The sequence below is a fragment of the Prinia subflava genome, chromosome 1, assembly GCF_021018805.1.
Source record: "Prinia subflava isolate CZ2003 ecotype Zambia chromosome 1, Cam_Psub_1.2, whole genome shotgun sequence".
Lineage (NCBI taxonomy): Eukaryota > Metazoa > Chordata > Aves > Passeriformes > Cisticolidae > Prinia > Prinia subflava.
Genome location: NC_086247.1, coordinates 92,454,539 through 92,475,510, shown reverse-complemented (window position 1 = coordinate 92,475,510; position 20,972 = coordinate 92,454,539). Strand labels below are relative to the sequence as shown.

The 20,972-nt window shown below is 36.9% G+C and overlaps 1 protein-coding gene across 2 annotated transcripts in view; it reads right to left on the bottom strand.

The window, feature by feature from the left end:
* Positions 1 to 20,972, bottom strand: part of CDKAL1 (CDK5 regulatory subunit associated protein 1 like 1) — a 388,807-nt gene that overhangs the window by 100,483 nt on the left and 267,352 nt on the right. For both annotated transcript variants that reach the window (XM_063403595.1, XM_063403604.1), the window contains one exon: positions 7,773 to 7,953. In XM_063403595.1, the coding sequence (XP_063259665.1) occupies positions 7,773 to 7,953 (181 nt within the window). The remainder of the gene's footprint in view (positions 1 to 7,772; positions 7,954 to 20,972) is intronic.

The window sequence follows — 20,972 nt, the reverse complement described above, 5'->3', positions numbered from 1 at the left end:
CAAAGTATTACACCTAAACCACGTTCTCATTTGAAGGAGTCTGGAATTTTGAAAATTTTCAGTTCTGAAGCCTATATCCAGGTTCAGGGAATAAGTTATTATTAACTACTACAGCTGCTGGCACTCTTTTTAGTTCTGAACAGTCTGGCTTATAAAGTGAATTAAAATTCCAAATTAAAAAGCAGATTTTTTTTTTCAGTTTTACACAAGTTACCTAAATGTAATTCAAGCAAGAATTACAAAAAGGCACAGTCAAGGCTTCTTCTGTGGTTCTTCCACTTCGTTATGAGCCAATGAACAGGGTAGAAGAATAAAGAGTGAACTGGAGATAAAACTGTTTTCTCTCTTAAAATCAAAGGCTATTCTTCCATATCTCTGAGAGTATCATCCTTTCCTTCTATTCAGCACAGGAATATGTGTTGTTCAAAATTCCTGATGATATTTCAGCTTCCTTGCAACTAAAAATCTCACAATTCCATCAGGGTTTTCAGACAGATTCACAGGGGAAGGAGGATGGGTAATGAATGCTCATGGCCACTACAAATCTCGGAGGACTACATTTTCCAAAACTACTTTTTTTATACAACATATGATCTGCACATGGCTGCAAGCATCAGTCCACAAAGTTACATGATGTTAACAGCAGTTTCATAATTCTTGCAAATTCTGTAACTATTTCTAGCCTGACAATGAAGTTTAGGAAGAACTCCACCTCTTCCTCCATATGCATATTCTCCATATTTTATTTTCCAATTCTTTTTCTTAACATGGCTTAGATTGAACCCATAGTACTTTACTTTAAGATGTTCTAATTTTCAACTTGGATTTGTATCAAGTTTATGAGGAAGCTGCTGGTAATTTTCATTCCAACCAGTTTCTGCTGTAAGAAAAAAACCCCAAAATTTAAAAAAGTAGAACACAAACTAAGCTGGTTTCCTATGTGTATTTCCAACCTAGCTTTGAATTTTGACTTGTTTTCGCAAGCAACACAGTTGTGCTCCTTGAAAGCACAAGACTTCTATTCTACACCAGTGTAAGATTTAAGAGCCACAGCTCCAGGCTAGAGTAAAAATACTTTCCTCCTTTCTCAGGAGTCTGACTCTGCACTGTCCAGCTGTTACCATGCAATTTAACTCATTCCCCAGATTCAGCTCTGAACTAAATTTTCAGCAGCTCCATAGGCAGATCATTTATAGCTCTCAAAAAGGGTTTGACCTATTTTAAAACCTACCAGCTCAACTGTCTCCCACAACAACAAAAACAGATTTTCATTTCAGCACCTGGTCAAATAATCTAAAGTGGTTTGAGCCTGAGCTGATTCTAGCTCTAAAATAAAAAGGTCTTTAAACATTTGAAAAATTCTGTTCAGTAGTTTTGCCTAACCACAAAACCCCTATTCACAGGTAATTACGTTCCTTTGAATTCACTGCAAAACCCCACTGTTCTGGCTACACACTGAATGGTGAGCACTGGGGTAGATTTAAAGATACACCATAGGAGTAGTCAAATGTTTTGGTCATCTTTAAAACAGAGGAAAGGAGGAACCAGGCTTTCATAGGTCAGCCAGTTTATATAGTTCCTGAAAAAAAAACAGGGAGGAAATAATGCAAAACTATTTCTAAGCATCTAGAAGGTAACAAATAACTGGGTTTGTAGATGAGAGATTTCATAGCTATAACTAATAACTGGGTTTGTAGGGCTTTCTGCAGTACCTCACATGTTGTTCTTATAAAAATCATAAGGGAACATGATGTAAATAAAACTACTAGAACGCAATCTGCTGGAAAGTGTTAACTTGGAATACTACAATAGTTCAGTGAAAGACAGGAAGAATTATATATTTTTTTTCTTCATGGTATACATTCCTCTCCAGCCTTCACATTTTAACTCGTTGGTCCCAAAGTGGGTATGAAAATCTTCACTCAGATTCTAGTAGAACAGCAAACAGCAAATAAAAGTGTAGTGCTGAAAAACAAACTGCAGTACAGAGGTTCAGCAGTAACTCAGACATTAATCAGTCTTGGCTTCTCTTACACACAAAGAACATTCTGCATGTAATACCATGGATTTTTGTATGTGCTGGGGAGGGGAGGTGTGTGTCAGGGGCCAAAAGCCTTTGATACACCAAAAGCAGTTACCACAGCTGCATCCAATTCCTGGGGCATGTAATGCCATTTAGTCACAGCACTTAACAGGGAAGCTCAGAGTGATGATAGACTGGAGTAACAGTACTGCTGAATGAGTGGTATTGTTTCTTTTTCTACTTACTTTTCTTTCCTTTTCTCCCACCTTATGATCTCCACAGCACTCCTAAATTTTAGAAGAATATCCCTACGTAATCCCATTGCATGATTTTGGATTGGCCACCATTAATCTGACGCAAGAAGTGTTACTGATTCTGCTATGTCTGTGAGAATCAGAAACGAGATGTTTTCTAATTAAACGCTTTCTGGGCATTTAAATCACATTGACTAATCAAGTCCACCTGAAGCTGCAATCTCTCAACATTCAAGTGCTTAACAGTGTCATTGGTTTCTGTCATGTATCAGAGAGTACATGAAACCTTACCAAGTTATTTTTAAATCCATATTGGACTGCAGATGAATTCTTTCCTTGCTTTAGCTCTGACCCTGGCCTCCCCAGTCACCTTGTGCCCTATCACTACCCACTAAAGTCTGAAACATATGCTCAAAGGCAAGAGTGGTCTTCAATTGTCATCTTTCCTCACTGTCTGCTCAGAAGGCAGGTTACCAGCCTTTTCTTTGATGGGACACCTACAAGGTCCACTTGTGCTCCTTTCCTTTAGAGCTCTGAACATGGCTGAAGGTGTCCCTTGCAGAAGCAATGCTATTCCATTTGCTGTCCAGCTACCTGAAGTTAAAAAATGCTGAAGCAGAGGACAGCTAATACTGCCTGATGCAGGAGTGGCTATATTTCAGTGAGGCTGGGACAATTTGGCAACATTTGGATAATCATGTATTTTGAATAGGTTAGAGCACGTGAGTTTTCACAGAAGATACAGATGTTTGTGTGCAGAGATTCAGAACTACAAAACCTATACCCATCCATCCAGCAAAGGAGGAATTAAACATCCCACTGTGTCTACTGGCACTCCAGAATGGCTATTTCTGGTGCCTTGCAGAATCCTAATCAAGGAGAGATATGGTGGATCTGCAGCCACTCAGTTATGAAAGGTGTCATGATACTTCTTGGATACCTCTTAGAGGGAAGTAGAAGTAAAGCAGTCTAAGAAAAATAAGTAGCCATTACAGAGTAAAGGCCACAAAATTTCTGCTCCCACAGAGATGCTCAAATACAACTGGTCTGGTAGACAGCACTGAGGTGTACATTATATCATGCTATCCTTAAGGAAAAAAAATCTCTTAGTGCATTATGTACTGCTCCTGTAACTGGGAAATATGGGAACAGATCTAAGTGCTGGTTTGATGAAATGGAGTGGGATACTAGGTCTGACCACTGATATTTACTTCTGCTAATAACGGTGAGTATACTAACAGTGTGTTAGTTTTCTAACTCCTCAGGGTGACCGAGCAGCTGCAGCAGCTGCCTCTGGCCAGCTCTGTATCCTCAGCATGATGCCACATGGTATGGAATATCCCTTTGTCCAGCTTGGGGCAACTGCCTCAGCTGTGCAGCCTCCCAGCTTCTTGTGCCCCTCCAGCCTTTTTGCTGGGCATGAGGAGCTGAGAAGCCCTTGACTTGAGATAAACATCAACCAGAAATATTGTGCAGTGGTACCAACATGATTCTCATATTAAATCCAAAATACAGCACCATACCAGCTACTAGGAAGAAAATGAACTCTATTCCAGCCCAAACCAGGACAGTTGGGAAGTTTGTAAAATGGTTATTCACCTCAGTATAGTAAGCATAGTGCTTAATTCAACTAATACAGAGAGAAAAAATTAATGAGACGCTTCAGAAGAATTAAAGGAAACATTCAATAGTTGACTGACAAAATTTTCTAGCTCAAAGCAAGGTAATTATCTGGTGATATAAAGAAAGAGAGAAGGAAAGAGAAAGTGAATATATAATTGAAACTGAATTTCTTACACTATTGAAAATATATACAGAAAAATTAGAATCCACACTGTAGTTGATAGCAGTGTAATCATGAAGCTGCAGTCACATTACTGCTCTCAAAACAGCTGCCATCTCCTATTCTCAGTAGAGATGAACCCAATTGTACCTTATTATGATCCTTATTTTCAAAATGGCTATTTCCTCATGTAATTTCCAAGTGACAGAAGTCAAGTTGATCCTGAGATTAAAATCTCCCCTAACGGTTCAGAAATTGTGATGGACCAAATCACGAGGACAGAGAAAAGAATCTTGCAAGTCCCCACATGAGTAATAGCTGTGTTGAAAAAATAAAGACCAGAGCAACTATAAAAAATGTAAGGTATGACATCTCTTGATTTTAGAGAAAAAAAGTAACTTTCACACTTAAAATTATTCTGATCCTTTGCAGTGCAGCTAAATATGAGTTCCCTACTAAACACATCTGAGTCATGATCTCTTACACTGCTTATTATTAGTTTAAATAGAATATGTAATTTGAGCTATGCAGTTACCAGCACTAACACTTTTGCAAGCAAACACAGTAAGGAAATGTAGAAATTCAGATACATAATAACAACAATAGCAGCAATAACAATACAAAAATAGCATTTCATCATTAACACACTTCAGAGTGAGAATTTTCTAACCACTGGACATAAGGAGCATCCAGACTCATCTCTGAAACAGTGCATTTGCCAGAAAGTGGATAAAATGGGGGCAAAGGAAAGGAAAAAAAATGGGTAGCATTTAAGTGTTGGACAACATCTTGGCTCATTTTCCATGCACATGACTCAGCATTACTATAATAGCTTATTAATAACAAAAAAGAAAAAACAACCATGCCTAGGTTTGTTTTTGGAGAGAGTATTTATGGTAAGCATAATCTAATCACAATCAATGGTTGTGAAATGATGAGACCATTCAGACAGATGTCTGATTCTCCATGGACATTTTTTGTCCGAGAGAAATAAGAAAGGCCTGCAGCCTTAGCTGTCTTTTCTAAATTTATGGTGGCAGAACTGTCCATCTGGATTAGTGTCATCTGCCCTTTTAGCAAAATATCGGTGCCTGTAAGGCTTTCAGTGATAAATTATCTATGTGAAGGGATGATTCCATGTTGACCTACTGATTGTTTTTTCTATTAAGATAAACTCAAGTGAGGATTCTCTCCCAAAAGGTAATTATATTTAAGATCACCATCAAAATAACCCACTAAAAATACAAAAGTACTATATACTACCATGCTTCATACTCTACAGATTGTCTCTAGAAGCAGTACGGTCTTCCAAAAAATGCTAATCTAAAAGGAACTGACATGACAAGTATGTTATTATTGCATCTGTGATACTTGGGCAGAATCACCAAAGCCATCTTGAATCAGAGTTACTGAAGAGGAACTCGCTCAAGTGGAGCAGTTTGGAACTAGCAATGGATTTACCCATTGTAGAAGTATTTAAAAACTGAAATAACATAGCAAATACATTCAGTCTTCAGAAAAAATAACAAAGAAGAAAAGAAGAATAACAGTTGTCAGATAACTTGCTCACTGATTCAGCATCTGGTTTTAAACAGCACAGAAAAAATTCTTTTCCCATAAAGAAATGCTACCAAGAGACCCACGGCAGAGGATACTGTTACGAACACCCTGTGGAAGTACCAAGCTCACAGGTTCAGACTGGTGATCCAGTGCACACTGAGACACTTGCACAGGGCAGCTGTGTGGCAGTGCATGTGCTATTTCTTACCCAATGCAAATGCAATAAAATGAATTCATTAACGTGGATAAAATTTCATTAAAGGATAAAAGGGTCAGAGTGCATAAAGTGGATGGTTGTGTGCTACTTCCTTTTCCTAGCAGAGAAACATAAGTTACTCTAAGCAAGGAAAGACAAATTAAATGCCTGTCCATTTCTGGTAATGCAGGAAAGGCCATCAGCTGCTGTCTAGAAGTAATGTGAATACAAAACATAGGAGATTAGCACAAGCTCTTCCTGCTCTGTTTGACTAGTTGCTCTCCATTTCTACTAAGAGATAAAAGAACAAAGGATCTCATAACACAGGATTTTTGAAGGACTACAGGGGAAAAAAAAGAAAAAAGAAACAAAATCTATTAATTACAGATTTTCATCAGCCCTGGATTAGAGGCCCCATCTTCTTTGAAGGTTCTAATTCACTGAAAGCAATAAGTACTAGTGCTACAAATAAGAAAAAAGACTGTAAAACTGGGTTAAATTGACAATTACAATTTTTCAAGTAATACTTCTAACTACTGAACAGCAAATGTTCTTTTAATAATTTATCTCTTCGCAGATTGTCTTCCCATAAGCACCCAGTTAAACAGACGTGGGTAAATTAACTTAAGCTCTCTGCACCTCCCATGAAAATAGCATGCTTAAGAACTTGTGCATAGGAATAAAAACCTGAAACACAAATCAGTGTTTTGAGTTTTAAACTTCCTACCTTCCAAAAATGACATTCCTGAACTTTTTTTCATTTATCAATGTATCTAAAAAGCATTCAAGACTAAGACAAATAATGCAACCAAGTGAGTTGGTTACACTAAGGAGACTGCTTTGATAGCAGGTATTTATTTATATTTGAAAACTTACAATTTCCCGTTATGAGTTAGTCTACAATAAATGAACAGTCATTGCTCAAGCTGCACTAGCCAGATATAATCTCATTTTATGTCTCCAGAAGTTGACACATCCTATGAAACTCAGGGTATATACTGAGAGTAAACAGAGATACTTTGTTTAGCTTTCAGACAAAAAAGCAAAGAGATGTATCCACAAGTTCCAATATATTGTTTTGACTTCATGTTGGTGTACCAGGATACATAAATTGAAAGAAATAAGTTTTTATTTAAATTGATTTACATTGCTGGCTTTCATTCTCACATTGAAAGGAAATACAAATGTTATTTATGCCCATAAAAATGATACAATAATGAGTTGAATTACTACAGGCATCAATCTTGTACACTTTCCTGTTTTTAGATTCAGATTACAAAAACAACAAATTCAATTTTTTTGAAATAAATCAAACATGTCTTCTGATATGATTGCTATTATTATTGCTTATAAATAGCTATTTAGAGCAAGCAAAGCACAGTCAATAGCCACGTACCTTCTATATAAAAACAGTCCGGAATTTAAGATGAGAATGTTGGAAGTTAGAAAGCGTGGAGGGACGAAGGGAGGGAGGGAGGGAACTAAAAATGAAAGATTAGATGCAATTTTATTAATGGCCTTTAACCTGCAGGCTGAAGGAAGTAAATAAGCAGTGCATATGAGAGTCTCAAGAAGAAGTGGTGTATAAGTTTAATAAATCAGAGACTATCAAGGTTATTAATACCTTGCATAATTATTTGCAATAAGGTTGAGAATGCTGGAGTCACAGAAGTCTTAAAATGGAAAAAAATTACTATGTGTAATCAATCACCTACTAGTCTTGGTAGTCATTCACTCCAAACTTGACAGAAAGCAGACAAGATCTTCAGTATAACCACTGTATTACCCTTCCTCATAATCTGAACAGTCATTTATATGAAAACACATTCAGTGGTCTAGCTATCATCATTTCCCTTACTGGACTGAAAAAAATCCTTCATTTGAATGTGGCACAGTTCTACAGAAAATGTACATTTCTGTGTACATGTATTAAAGGCATCTGAAAAAGGATCTTACCACTGCAGCTGGAACTTGAGGCATTTTTGCAGCTGGGGTTCCTGGACGTGGGTAGAATTGATTAATAAACAAGCTTGGAAACCTGTACAGTTCCACAAGTTTCATAGTTTCTTGAAAATCTTCATCTGTCTCTCCTGGAAAACCACAAATGATGTCTGTAGCAATTGTTATTCCAGGCACTCTGTAAGGAAGTAGAAAGAAACACTTAACTGAGGACATGTAGGAGTCTTACTCCCTTAAAAGCCAGTCTACATAGATGTATAACCTCCAACTTTATCTACAGAAATTGAGACCTACAAGGATCTTGGGGGAAAAAAAGATTTTCAAACCATTGCTTGGTAATGAGAAATGTATCTGATGCTCAGTCAAGAGCACAAGTAATAGAAGATATCGCAGCAAATACTGGATTGGGATTGTGACAGAAGAGTAAAAACATCTGGATCAACTCTTCCTTCAATCAAAATTAGAGGTAATCAGCAGAGCTTGTTATATCTAGAATTCTGATTGCTTAATCCACAAAATGTAAACCTTTTGAGACTCAGTCACTAGAAAATGTCAATTATTTAATGTTTTATAATGCTGCTATAGAAGTAGAATAGGGTATGTGAAAGAGGGGACTGGTATGTCATATCACCTAGCAAATTTGAACCAAATTGGCTTAGGAGACAAAAATACATCTTTAGTCACAAGTTCATTTTAAACTCAGCATTCTAAAACATCAGCCTATGCCTTCCTTTAAAAGGAAAACAAAATACTTAGGTTCACAAATGCACTGGCAATGAGTTCTTCTGTTATTTAAGCAAGGTCAACATTCCCTAACTGTTCCCCTTGGACTGAATATGCAGAACCCTTTTACACACATCAGGTTAAGGCAGCACAGCTGACAGACAGCCCACAGACACAGAAGGATGCACAGAAGAGGGTGAATTTAGCGGGCTTCAGTTGAAATTGTGCCATTGTCACAGTGTTGGACATCGTGGGAACATGCCATGAAAACTTTCCCCAGTAGATACTGGAGCAGCTGTCAAGGGTTGCACCCAGACTGAGCTTTGCATACAGTGGGAATAAAGATATGCATCCTCTGGAGAAGGGCAGAAACACATAGTGCTCAGTGCTCCCTCCTGACACAGAGACTGTTTCCACAATGCAGAGTTCACCCCACACTGCCAGTAACAATGATAAACTGGAGAAAATATGACTTACAGACAAAAGAACTCTATACAAATATTGGTGGTATCTAACTTGGAATTGGCCCCGTTTCAAGTTGGGGGAATAGATGAGATGTCTTCCAGAGGTCCCTTCCAATCTAAATAATTCTACAGCTCTTCTGTAGGCTACAGGTTAGGGAACAGCTCAGAGAGATTGTTTTAGGGGTGAATGGCATAAAGACAATTGTCACAAGCCAAGTTCACACTTGAGGTTAAGAAGGGCTCTCCAAGACTGTCTCTGTTGCCATGAGTTTTCCTAGCTAGCTGAGCATTTCATATTAAGTAGAAGGTTTGTACCTTCTCCCGCTCTTTTCACGTAAACACCAGCTATGTTCTATAAACATAGCCAAGTTTTTACATTCCATGCTGGGACAAACAAGACTGTGTGACAGTCCCCTTGACCAATATAGGTGAGAGATGGGAATAACCACTCTCCAATCCATGGTCACCTTGTTAGAAGTATATAATGGGAAAATAAACAAGGGGCAGCGCTCCTGCCCTGCTTGCTCGGATCAACCCAGACCTCTGTCTCTGAGTGTCCTTATCTAGCTAGGCCCGCGGTGATATGTCTCAAATGGAAAGAAATGGATGGAAGGCTTCTCTTCCAGTTAAGACAATGCAGAACTGTGAATGTCAATGCATGTAATCCAGATTACGTTTATAAAGCATTCAAACAGCCAAAGAAAACTATGATTTCTTATTAGATGCTACATCACCACAGAAAAAAAAGATGCTGTGGTTATAGTGAGTGAAGAAAATTGATTTTGAATAACTGAAAGAAAAACTTCCTGACACAATGACTTCTATTGGAAAAGGAAAAGCAAGGAATACTATTCTTATTAATTTGATTAGGTGCAATATTAGGCTATATCTTATATGCTCCACAACAGCCTTCACACAAATTGTATCTGGTAGTAAATCTATTTTGTGATTTTTTTCCCCTAAACTTAATTCTTTTTTTCTTCAAGTATTGGCAATAAGCTTATATTAAAGAGAATGTCTTACCCTCCTTGTAACATGTGTCTGGACATATAGGTAGCAGCACAGGCGTTTATCCGATGTTACTAGAATCATCTTCCGCCTTTTCCTTAGGAAAGATCCCCACCAAAGAAACCAAATTCTGTCAATTCCTTTTTGAACTCAGACTCCATCATCTGAGCTGAGGTTGAAAGATGGCATTGAATGACAAATCAAGACCAGTATAAAACTGAACATTTTCAAGGACTTGATTCAACGACCCTAAGTGGGAAACAGAGGCTGGAGATTGTGCAGAACAGCAGAAATCCTCAGAGCTGACAGCTCAGCACCCTTAGTTACCACTGCTTTCTTAAGACTGACAAACATCAAGATATGAACTTCTGCTTGATATCAAGTAACAATGAAATTCCTTATCTTTAAGGACTGAGTGAAGAGAGCAGCACCATATCCTGCAACATGATTTTGTTCATACCACAAATACCTTGTGCAGCAGTAGTAAGCTCATGGAAGAAAGAGTACATTACTTTATAAACCAGTGCCACCTAACATCAGCTGCCATTTCTCAGAATGTGAACAGAACATTCATTACATTTGACAAAACCATTATAATGAAGTTATTTTATCCATTTTAATGACACTATTGGCAACAGTCAAAGCATTTATTACCAGTGGTAGTAGTAATATCATCCTTTATAAAGGCCTGGTTGTTTCTATAGCAACATGAATTATAAGGTCCAATCAAGCTAGATACAATAAAATATGCTCTTTTTCTCCATAACACCAGTTGTCATTCAGTTAAAAGGAAATTACATATTTTAAAAATTCATAAACTCTACAAATGTCTGAACTCCATTTGCTGATAAGGTGTTAATTATCTTAGTAATTAGATTTCTTCCTGGGTGGAATTATTACACATAAAAAAAAGCCTGGGTACAAAAAGAGAATAAGGACCATGGTGTATTCAGCAATAGCAATTAATTACAGTTCAAACCAATGTAACTGCCTAAAATATGACATTGCATAGTGCATTTTTATATCACTGCTGATTATATTGTTTAACAAGCAGTTTAAAAAGGGGAAAAAAGGCATGAGATTTCACTCAAAATAAAATCCAAAATGACAAAAATCAAGCTCTTAAAGAGTTTTCAAAGCAGTGATGAAAAAAAATTTGTACAATTAGTTCCACATGTGAAACGTAATTTCTTAATGAAAAAAGAGGGGAAAAGATATAATTAGAGAAAAATATAAAACACATACACACTTGAAAATTAAAGTGACCTTTTCTCTTGACAGCCTGAAAGAACGTAGTACAAAATTCTTTATTACTTAGATTCAGATGATGTTTAAGAATTACTCCATCTATGAAATATGATCCAAAATCACATAAAAACAAGCTCTTGTGCATCAGTCAATAGTATTTTTTACACCAAATGCTTACCTATTCTGAAGCAAATAAAGAAAAAACTGCTGAACATCTCCTGTAACATTTATTACATGAACACATTTACAGTTAGTCTAACTATTCAGTTTCCACAATTTTTTTTTAGAGTGTAAGAGAGAAGCTCTACAACATGTTGACTCTTAGTTAGGATGTTTTACAATAAAACTGTGGAATTTCAGAAAAAGATGAATCAAAGGAATAATTAATGCCATGTATAAGCTAAAACATCCCTCATTCTTAGGGTTCCTGAATATTTTCTCCCCTATGTCCCTCTACATATATAAATCCTTTCCATCCACTAAGCAGACTGATGATGTGCCATTCTGAACTAGACCCCATCTTCCTGGGTAATTCTGACCACCCAAAAAGAAGCAACTACTTCATCTTACAGTGAAGACACATCTGTTTTAGTGTGATGCTGTAAGGACCACCACACCCATGAACAAATGCTGACGGCACAGGTGTCCAAACCTCACAGAAAGGAGGAACAAGATGTGCTTGAAAAAATACACAAGAAAAGCAACATCTTACTCTCTGCCTAAAGAGGAACCAAGTCAGCGTCTGGGGTCAGACAAAAAAGTCAGATCCAAGGAACTGACTGATGCCTAGAAGTCAAGTCATCGACAAGTGACTTAGAAAGGAGATAGAAGGGATAAAAGCTGCCAAAAATAAAACAGTAAAACCCCTCCCCCAGCCCATCCCACCCCACCCCCATTTTCACAGAGCAGTATTTCTAAGAAAAGCAGCAGCAAAAATGTGAAAATTTCTACGATTCACTTGTTCATTGGACCATTTTATGTGGTTTTAGCTACAGAAAACATTTGCTTTAGCAATAACCATTACAAATCAAATCCACGCTCAGGGAAGAAATTTATGTAAAGAAGCTAAAACTATCACCTTCAGCTACTCACATGACCGCTTGAAATGCTTTTGCATGATCACATATTCTTCCCACTTCCATTTCAGCAATTAACACTTAAATCCAGAAATTACTTCAAGCCACCAATTATCTCTTAAGCAAGACCAGCTACCTCCACCCCTTACAGTCTAACAAAATACTGGATTAGAATAAACAGCAATATGAATAAAAAGAAAACACTATACAGTCTTACAGGAGGGTATGAGAACTCTCTGTGTAATATATAGTAATTAAAGCCAAAACAAAAAATGTGATGATACAGAAACTTCTTGATTCATAAATTAGAAATTTGCATTATAAAAAAATGTTAGGGAAAAATGTATTCTTATGAAAATAAAACGAGCATACTCTGAAATGTTATTTCAGCCTCATATATTATTTTATATGCTTCCGCAGTATAATTTCAATAATAATATTCAATGCTTCTGCACTATAAGCCCATTCACAGAACATAAAATGGAATTAATGGATTAAATAATTAGAAGGTATCTGAGTTGGTCTTTCAAGCATATTTACAGAGCCTAACAGGCATCTCAATGTGCCGTTTTGTGTTGGAGCTGAAGGATGTGTTTGCATCTTCCCCATGACCACACACAGTCTTCCAGAAGCCCTTTTCACCCTCTCTTTCTCTTTTCTCCATGAGGCCTAGTCTTGTGGGATTTCTGACTTCAACTTAAATTGCTCACTGAGGAGTCACATCAGTTGGAGCTGGCACAAGAGAAACAGACTGCTCAGCTGGAAGCACTGCCCAGGAGCAACAGGAAACTTTACCCCACATCTCTCTGGGCTATATGGAGATTAACCTGAGGATTAAGCCATGGAAAAATCCCCACACTTTGAGAAAGGAATTCAGTCTGTTTCTGTTCTGAAATCCTCCAGCAGTTCTCTCTCTCCTCCATGGACTATGAATGCAGCACAGGACAATATACTCCTAAGTTAAGTGTCTGGAGCCGGAAGACTAAACCTGAACATAATTTCTGAAGGAGGGGGTTCTCCATCCTTTCCGATTTATGATTTACCCTAAATTACACAATGGATGAACAGGCATCTCATAAATGGATATTCACTGAAAATGTTTTTCTTAGTAATCTTTTCCATATGTGTTTAAAAGTAGTCCAGTTCAGAACCCTGTGTGAGTTCAGAACCTCTGTGTCAGAAAAAAAAGCTCTTTTGGACCCTCATATTGATGGTGGAGGGTTAAAATAATTTCTGTTTAAGCTAACTGCAGGTAGTTGGGGGGAAGGTAGAAGACACACAATCTGAACTTTACAGATAGCTTGGAACAAGCGTCAGCTTCTGCAACTAGCTGCATACCATTGTTTAAGTATGACTCCAGCCCAGGAGATAATTGAGAAGCATTGTTTTTACCAAATCAAGTATAACACAGGGTAGAGCATAGGTATGATCTAAGACAGTAACTAAGAAATAGGATAGCCAGTATCTAGGGGTGGAGGTTAGTTAACATATGTATAATTTGAAACTATAAAAATCACAAATCAACTCTGTATTCTTGGGCACAAGATTTGGGCACTGTATGCCCCTGTGTCCCTGCGCGCTTGAATAATGAACCGCATATGATCGCCTTCGTGTGGTTATATGTTTTCCTACGCTAACAATATCAATTGCTGAACTGATTTACATATGGAGTAAAACTGGAACGTACCTTGGTTAAATGACAATAGGCATGTCATAAACACTTCTGAGTCAAGTTTCTTAAATGATAACATACTGAGCCTTATGGCCAGATATAAACTATACTTTGGTAAGACAGCTTATTAAAATGCAGCTATAGATATATCAAGAACATTAATATTTAAGAAAATTTATATAGGAATTATAAAGGATATAAGAAATTCACTTATTTCAAATATTTCAAAATGTTCTCTATTACTGCGTAACACAAATTCAGGTTGTCTGAAGGAATTCAGTTCTCCTTCACCTCAGTTTGGCTGAATTAAAGCAAAAGAAGTAACTATGTTGATACTGGGTGTAAAAGTATTTAATGGCTTCATTTGTAAGTCAACTCACTTTTACTCAACTATTGAGACAGAGTACTAGCAAATGCTTAAGTAAGTCATATTTTGTTTATATGTGTAAAAGCATAATTTTAATACTTCTTTAAAACTTGTTTTCACAGCTTGGATCATAGCTCTCTGAAATTGATGCCCAAGACACAATAAACCAGAAAAAGAAATTGTAATGCTATATTGTTTATATGCTTGCTTTGATTAAAAAAAAATAAAACAGACAAATGAAAGCCAAACAGGACCACAGAGAAACCCTCATTTTCTGAGTATTCTAGAAAATTTCCCTGAAGGAAGGTATATACACCTGGGAGAATAGTTGGCAAGGCCATTAAATCCTACCAGTTAATTTGGAGGTGCTTCATAGTGAAACATTTGAAATTTCAAAGGTAGCAGAAACTACATAATAAGACAGCTAGAGCGTCAGGGGATGTATCCTGCTTTTTGCATTCCATACCTTACAGAGCACTGGAGGCTGCTCCTGGTGGTGATTCCCACAGGGAGCACATTACACCTGAGCTTTGTGATCTGCAGCAGTGTCCAATGGATTTGCAAGTGCAAGTTAATATGTTGGGTTTGAATTTGGAGTCGTTTGTGGTTTTGATGTAAGTCACCTTAAACAGACTGTAGAGTAGTATCTGTGATCAAGAAGCACAAACCAACAGCTCTTGGAGTTTAACGGAGAGTGAGAACAGGTAATTTTTAATGACTGTTCTTTTCCCAACCCACCTCCTGTCCCCAGAAGAGCTCTTCCAGAAACTGGGCTGAATGACACCTGGAGGCAGCGAGCAGACCTGATTTCCAGAACTCAGTTTTGGAAGGTATAGGTGTGGAGAACTCTGTGCGAGTAGGGACTAAGCTGTCCTTGTTACCAGGGAATGGTAACCTAGATAAAAAGTATATCTTCTAATTAGCGTGGCTCACTGCCTGAGGATGAAAGAGTACACATGGTTTTACTCTCTTCAAACAATTATTGTGAAGGTTGCCAGAGTTTCTACTAGATGCAGTCCAAGTGGTTTAGGAGAAGCATTAAAATACTTCACATTATCAATTTTCCTTAAAAAAATCAAAGAAAACAATCCCCCAAAAAAACCAAACCAAAACCCAAACCAAAGTTAAGGCTTGGAACAATTTTATTCAACTATAAGGTGTTCTACTCTCCCCATAAACAAGAAACATTTTATAGAACTTCATTATGGATTTATAACTTCAGATCATTATTGTTTTATGATTAAAAAATGAGTGACTTAAGACAAAAAGCTCAACATCCTTAAACTTCATTTCCATTCAATCTCTAATAAATACCATCTGCTGTGTACTTTAGGGATATAATACCCATCAAAAACTCAGCCGTATTATGAGAACCGGCACCAAGTTGATCTGAAACGCATATTTGAACAGATGTGTTTAAATTACATCTCTCTGTCTATCCACACACATAAATTCAGAATAAGCATGTGTTGATTTAAAATGCATAAAAAAGGGATTTGGAGATGCATCAAAAGTGAACAGCATCTCAATGGATCAAGACTCGCATTACTAAAGGTCATCCCTAAAAATAAAGTTTGAATTTATTAGGGGTTGCACCAGGGAACCGTTCTTGGGAACTGACTTAATGTTTGCTGCGCTAAAGCAGCCATTGAAATTGCACTAATTTTCTGTGACCCTTCACTGTTTAACATTAGAGCTGTCAGGCATGGTCAGAAATAATAGGATCTCAGCCATGAGTAGCAGAGAATATGATATACTTTTTCTTAGTCTGACACAATGCTCATCACCAAGACTAAACGTCTTGGGCTCTGAGGACCCATCCACGTCTGTTTCAGTGACAGTCATTTAGCTCTTCACTCTCTTTCACTTCACAGAAATCAGGCACATAAAACAAAATGATTAGCATGCCTTTTTGGCATGGTGAAACCAAATGAAAAAACTGCAAGCAGGGCTCCATTAACAAATGCTAATTAAAAAAGAAGAAGAAAGGAAAAAAAAAAGAAAAATAAATATTTCTGAACATGTCTTTTTGTCCGTCTATAATCTACAGTCCTGCAATGTTTCAGGGATCATGAAGATAAGACACGCTGGTCCAGAGGTTCATCTAGCCATCAGTCTGCTCCTAGCAATAGGCATCAGAAGTAGCCTAGGGAAGCATTTCAGATTTGTGGCCCTCCAGAATGTATCTGTCCTTCCAACTGAGTTTTGTTAGAAAGATGTTTCTGTAACCAGTAGCTTTTGATGGATTTCTTCTCCATTACCTTGTCAACAAGTCTCTCCTTGAATCTAAACCCCTCCATATCAATACCATTTCAAAGAAAAAAAAAAAATCCTCTGTTGAGCCCTCCATTTGCTGATTTCGTTTGATACCACCTAATTGTTATGCTGGGAAAGACCAGTAACAACTCCATTCACCTTCTCAGAACCTCTGTTCTAGTCCCTCTCAATTAGCATTTTTCCAGAGTGAAGAGTCCTTAATTTCCTCTGTGTGATCTGCCATACCTCTGACAATCTCTGTTAGTTTTTACAGTAACATTGCTCAGTGTAACCTGTCCTTTTTGAGAGGGGCGTTGACATATAACAATACAGGCACAAGAAGATAAAAATCTTTTAAAATAGTTCTACAGTTTAGATAAATGATCTGCTTTAAATATTTTTCTTTCAGGTTTGGGTTGTTTCCTAGTAAGCAGATTGCAAAAAGTAATGGACCTTACACAAGGTAAGGGACAAGAGAGAAATAAGTTTTAGAAAATAAATAAACTAGAAGGAAAACTAAAAGAAGGCCAAGCACATTTCAAAGACAGACCAAAGTCAGCAATGTGGTGGTGGTAATGGGGAACAGAAGATGTTGTCAAAGAAGGAGTAGCAGTATCACAAGTCACAAGGCTTGAACAGAGAAGATTTCTGTCTGAAGCAGAACCAAGAATTGATCAAGAATAAAAAATGAGGAAATAAAATTGCCAATGGGACAGATGTTTTATTCCAAGGTGCTGGTTCAAGACCATTTATGTTAATAACTTTTGCAGCACAGAGAGAGAGTAGAGAATGGCAAGACATATATTAAAACAATGTTTTTGTTTTAATGCACAGTATGAAAGAGTTCCGCACAAAGAGCTGATAGATTTAAAACAGACACAATTCTTTCACATCACAATCTATACAAACAAATTGACTGGATCTTTTTTCTGTCTTACAGCTTCGTGAGAAGTCATCATGCAAAAAGTTTTCCAGTTGCAAATATCAACATGGAAAGAATCAACACTGTGAAGGAAACAGCAGTTGCAAACATCGGCATGATGTGCATTAAATTTAACATAACCTCTATTTCCTTTTCCTAATGAAACATAACTTTTACCACAGCAGCTGATCACCCAAAACACAGCAGCTTATTTGCTACATCCTTATCAACACAGTACTTACAGAAGGTGTTGTTATAATTAAACCGGAGAGTCACAGTTTTAACAGAGTAGCAAGGAGGTCATCTGGGGCAAGGTTTTAGCAGCTATAAGTAGTTTTCCTGAATGTTAGGCAGAGGCATTTAATCACATTCACGTACTCTAACTAAAAAACGCTGCAGTTTTACACCATACAGTTTTTGATGTACATTCACATTCTTGAATGTGAATTTTTCAGAGCCAGTATCTCTCATGTATCAAGTATTTGGTAGATCAAAACCTTTTACTGTCACCTCTCTAAAACTCTTTTTTTCCCCCTTAAAGAGCACTGTATGTACAGGAAAGAGGTTGCACAAGGAACTACTACTCCTAACAGCAGCACAAAAAGCAAATTTGAATAATCATAATAAATTTCTCAAAGTGTAGTACTTGGCTCAAAATTCCAATAACATCCTCCCTGCTCCACAAAGATTGAAAGCTGCTATCGTGTAACTTCAAATTTTTCATTTTTATTTCATGATCCACTGGCAAATGTGACTTTATGGTCTTAACAGCTCAGACCAAAATGTGACAAAAGGACTGGGATGTACTCAGAACACACCACATATATCTATAGCAGAATTATATTTTTAGAGGTAACACTTCAAACTCACAAGCAATGCTATTTCCTTATTAAGCCGAAACCCGTGAACTTAACTTCAAAGAAATCCAATGTGCTTTACTAATTAAAGTGTGATAAGATAAAGTTAATTATATTTCAATATAATCATACTTCAATCAGCATCATGCAATATAACTTGGATCACTGGGAAACAGAATTTACCTTGCAAGAATAAATTTAAAGAAATTATGAAGTGAATATTTCAAAGGGCATGTATAAAGAATTATTCATTCATTCATGTAAAAATATAATTGAAACAATATTCAGAAAGAATTGGGCATGACTGTTAAGGCAATGGGCATCACTGGAGTGACAGTATACAACAAACACCATCTGCAGATCACTGTCTCATCCCATTCGTAACATGCTCTGATAACAATTTGAATTTCAAGAAATCACACCAAAAATAATATCCATCTTTATGAACAAGAACAGTTCATATGGCTAACTGGAAGGTAGCAGAATGGCTGTGAGAAGTACCTGTTTTGTTCTCAGGTATACCCAAACAGCAGGTGAGTTCAGAATACAAGAGATTATACAGGATTGGTCCGTAAAAATAAATTCTTTTATGTATCAGTTCATAATTTATAATTTAAAGCAAAAAACTGTGGCTTCTCTTCCAAGTGGAGTAATGGGCTTAGTCTGCTATGTAGCTTGAAGACACTGGTCAGAAAAAGCAAAATCACCAGGAAAACAGCTTTAAAATGTCCTAGTTAACCTCTCAGAAGGATGGCCTCAATCAGCCAGGTTCTTACACATTTCATGTTTGTATGTTTTGGTAGCAGCTTCCTTTGTCTGGAATTTCCAGTAAGTTAAGAACATTTCTTTGTAAAAGACAGAGTCAGTTTAGAATATTGGGTTCAACAGAAGTAATTAATGCATGCATTCCTTCAAATATTTTAAAAAAAATCAGCTTCATACATGCACACCAAGCAACACATAGGGGACATCAGAAGCAAAATCACAAGAAGAAAAGACGGTATTTTAACTGTATACTGTTTGCTTGCCAACGACAAAGTTAAAACAATACAAAATCAATGGACACTGTTCCCTCGGGAACGCTCTTATCCATTTCTCTCTGTTCAGTTCAGTGAACTACTTCACTTTCACTGTGTCACCAAGTTGCAGATAGCTTAACAATGACAATTAGGATAGCTGAGCATATTGTTATTAGTGTATTTTGTCACAGTCAAAAGCTTTAAATAAAATAAAGGATGTTTAAATGTGTATAAGTTCAGGTGCCTTTTTTTTGAGGACTCTGACAGGCTGTACACAGCCACAAGTCTTAAGCCATTCAAGCAGTAGCTTTGCTGCCTAAGGGTAGGGTTACTAAGTGGGAAATTTTAAAAAAATCAGGCAATAAAAAGAATAATGCATCTCAATATGAGAAGAGGTATTAACAAATAATGATAGCAAAGCTGTTACTGAAGTCCAAATAAAAATCCAGAAGTTTAGAAAAGAGAATGAAACTCCAACTATTCAAACAAAAGGCTGGAAGGTGGTCACCTGAAATATTTTGGACTTGCATATGTCAGATGTCTTCTGTTATGCTGAGGACCACACACTGTGTGAATGTGTTTCTATATTGTAAAGAAGTAAAAATAGCAAGAAAATGAAGCTTTCAAAGTTAACAAACTCATACTGTGGAGAAATAATTAAGGCAACTTGATATTGTGAGTAGTTATCTGATTTGATCTGCCAGTGACTGAAAGTTAAAAGAGAATTAGCACAAAATCTAAAATATGCTCTTAGCACTGAAGAATCAAAGACACAATTAGAAGTATGTTTTATGAAGAATTCAAAGTTATGACTGCATTCCAATTATGGCAACGAAAAGTCTTTGGCATCATTGAACCATTAACATTGGATAGGTAATGTATGAAAACTGTATACAGGGAATAAGGTTTCAGGTGAAATTAATGGCAGTGGAAGCTGAATAAAGATATAACTGAGATGAGTAAATTCATTCTCACATACGAATATATGTCATTAGGTAAGAGACATCATCAGTACCAGTTGGGTTGAGCAACCTGATTTAAATCAGGAGTAATATCTGAAGATTAAGGGAAACAGATTTTCTTCTATCTTGACATGGCAAAACAGAAAGGCCTGGCACATGAAGTCCCAAAACCCAAACAGAGTCTCTGAGGATCCCACAATTAGTAAATAAGGCAGGACAGTTACTACTGAAAACAAAATAAGAACCAGGATGGAGCAAGGTAACTGCTCAAGAACTAGTATCAGTCTTGTATCAGAGAAAATTATAAACTTCAGGAAGTCCCCAAAGAGTTTGTAAAAGTCAAAAAAGCAATACTTAAGAAGGAGATGGAAGAGAACTGAAAACTTTCAAAAGCATCATTATGAAAGGACATCGGTGATTTCCTCAGACAGGAATACTACATCTAATAGTTCTGATAAAGAAAAATATTGAAGACTTTTGTCACAAGAGAGATGAGTACAGAAACAGAGTATCCTGATAGTGAGACTGACAGAGATGAAGGAAAAAAAAAGCCTTTCCTGAGGTTTCCAACATTCTAATCAGAGAATCATATTCCAACTTGCAGAGCAAAAGACCCCAAAGCC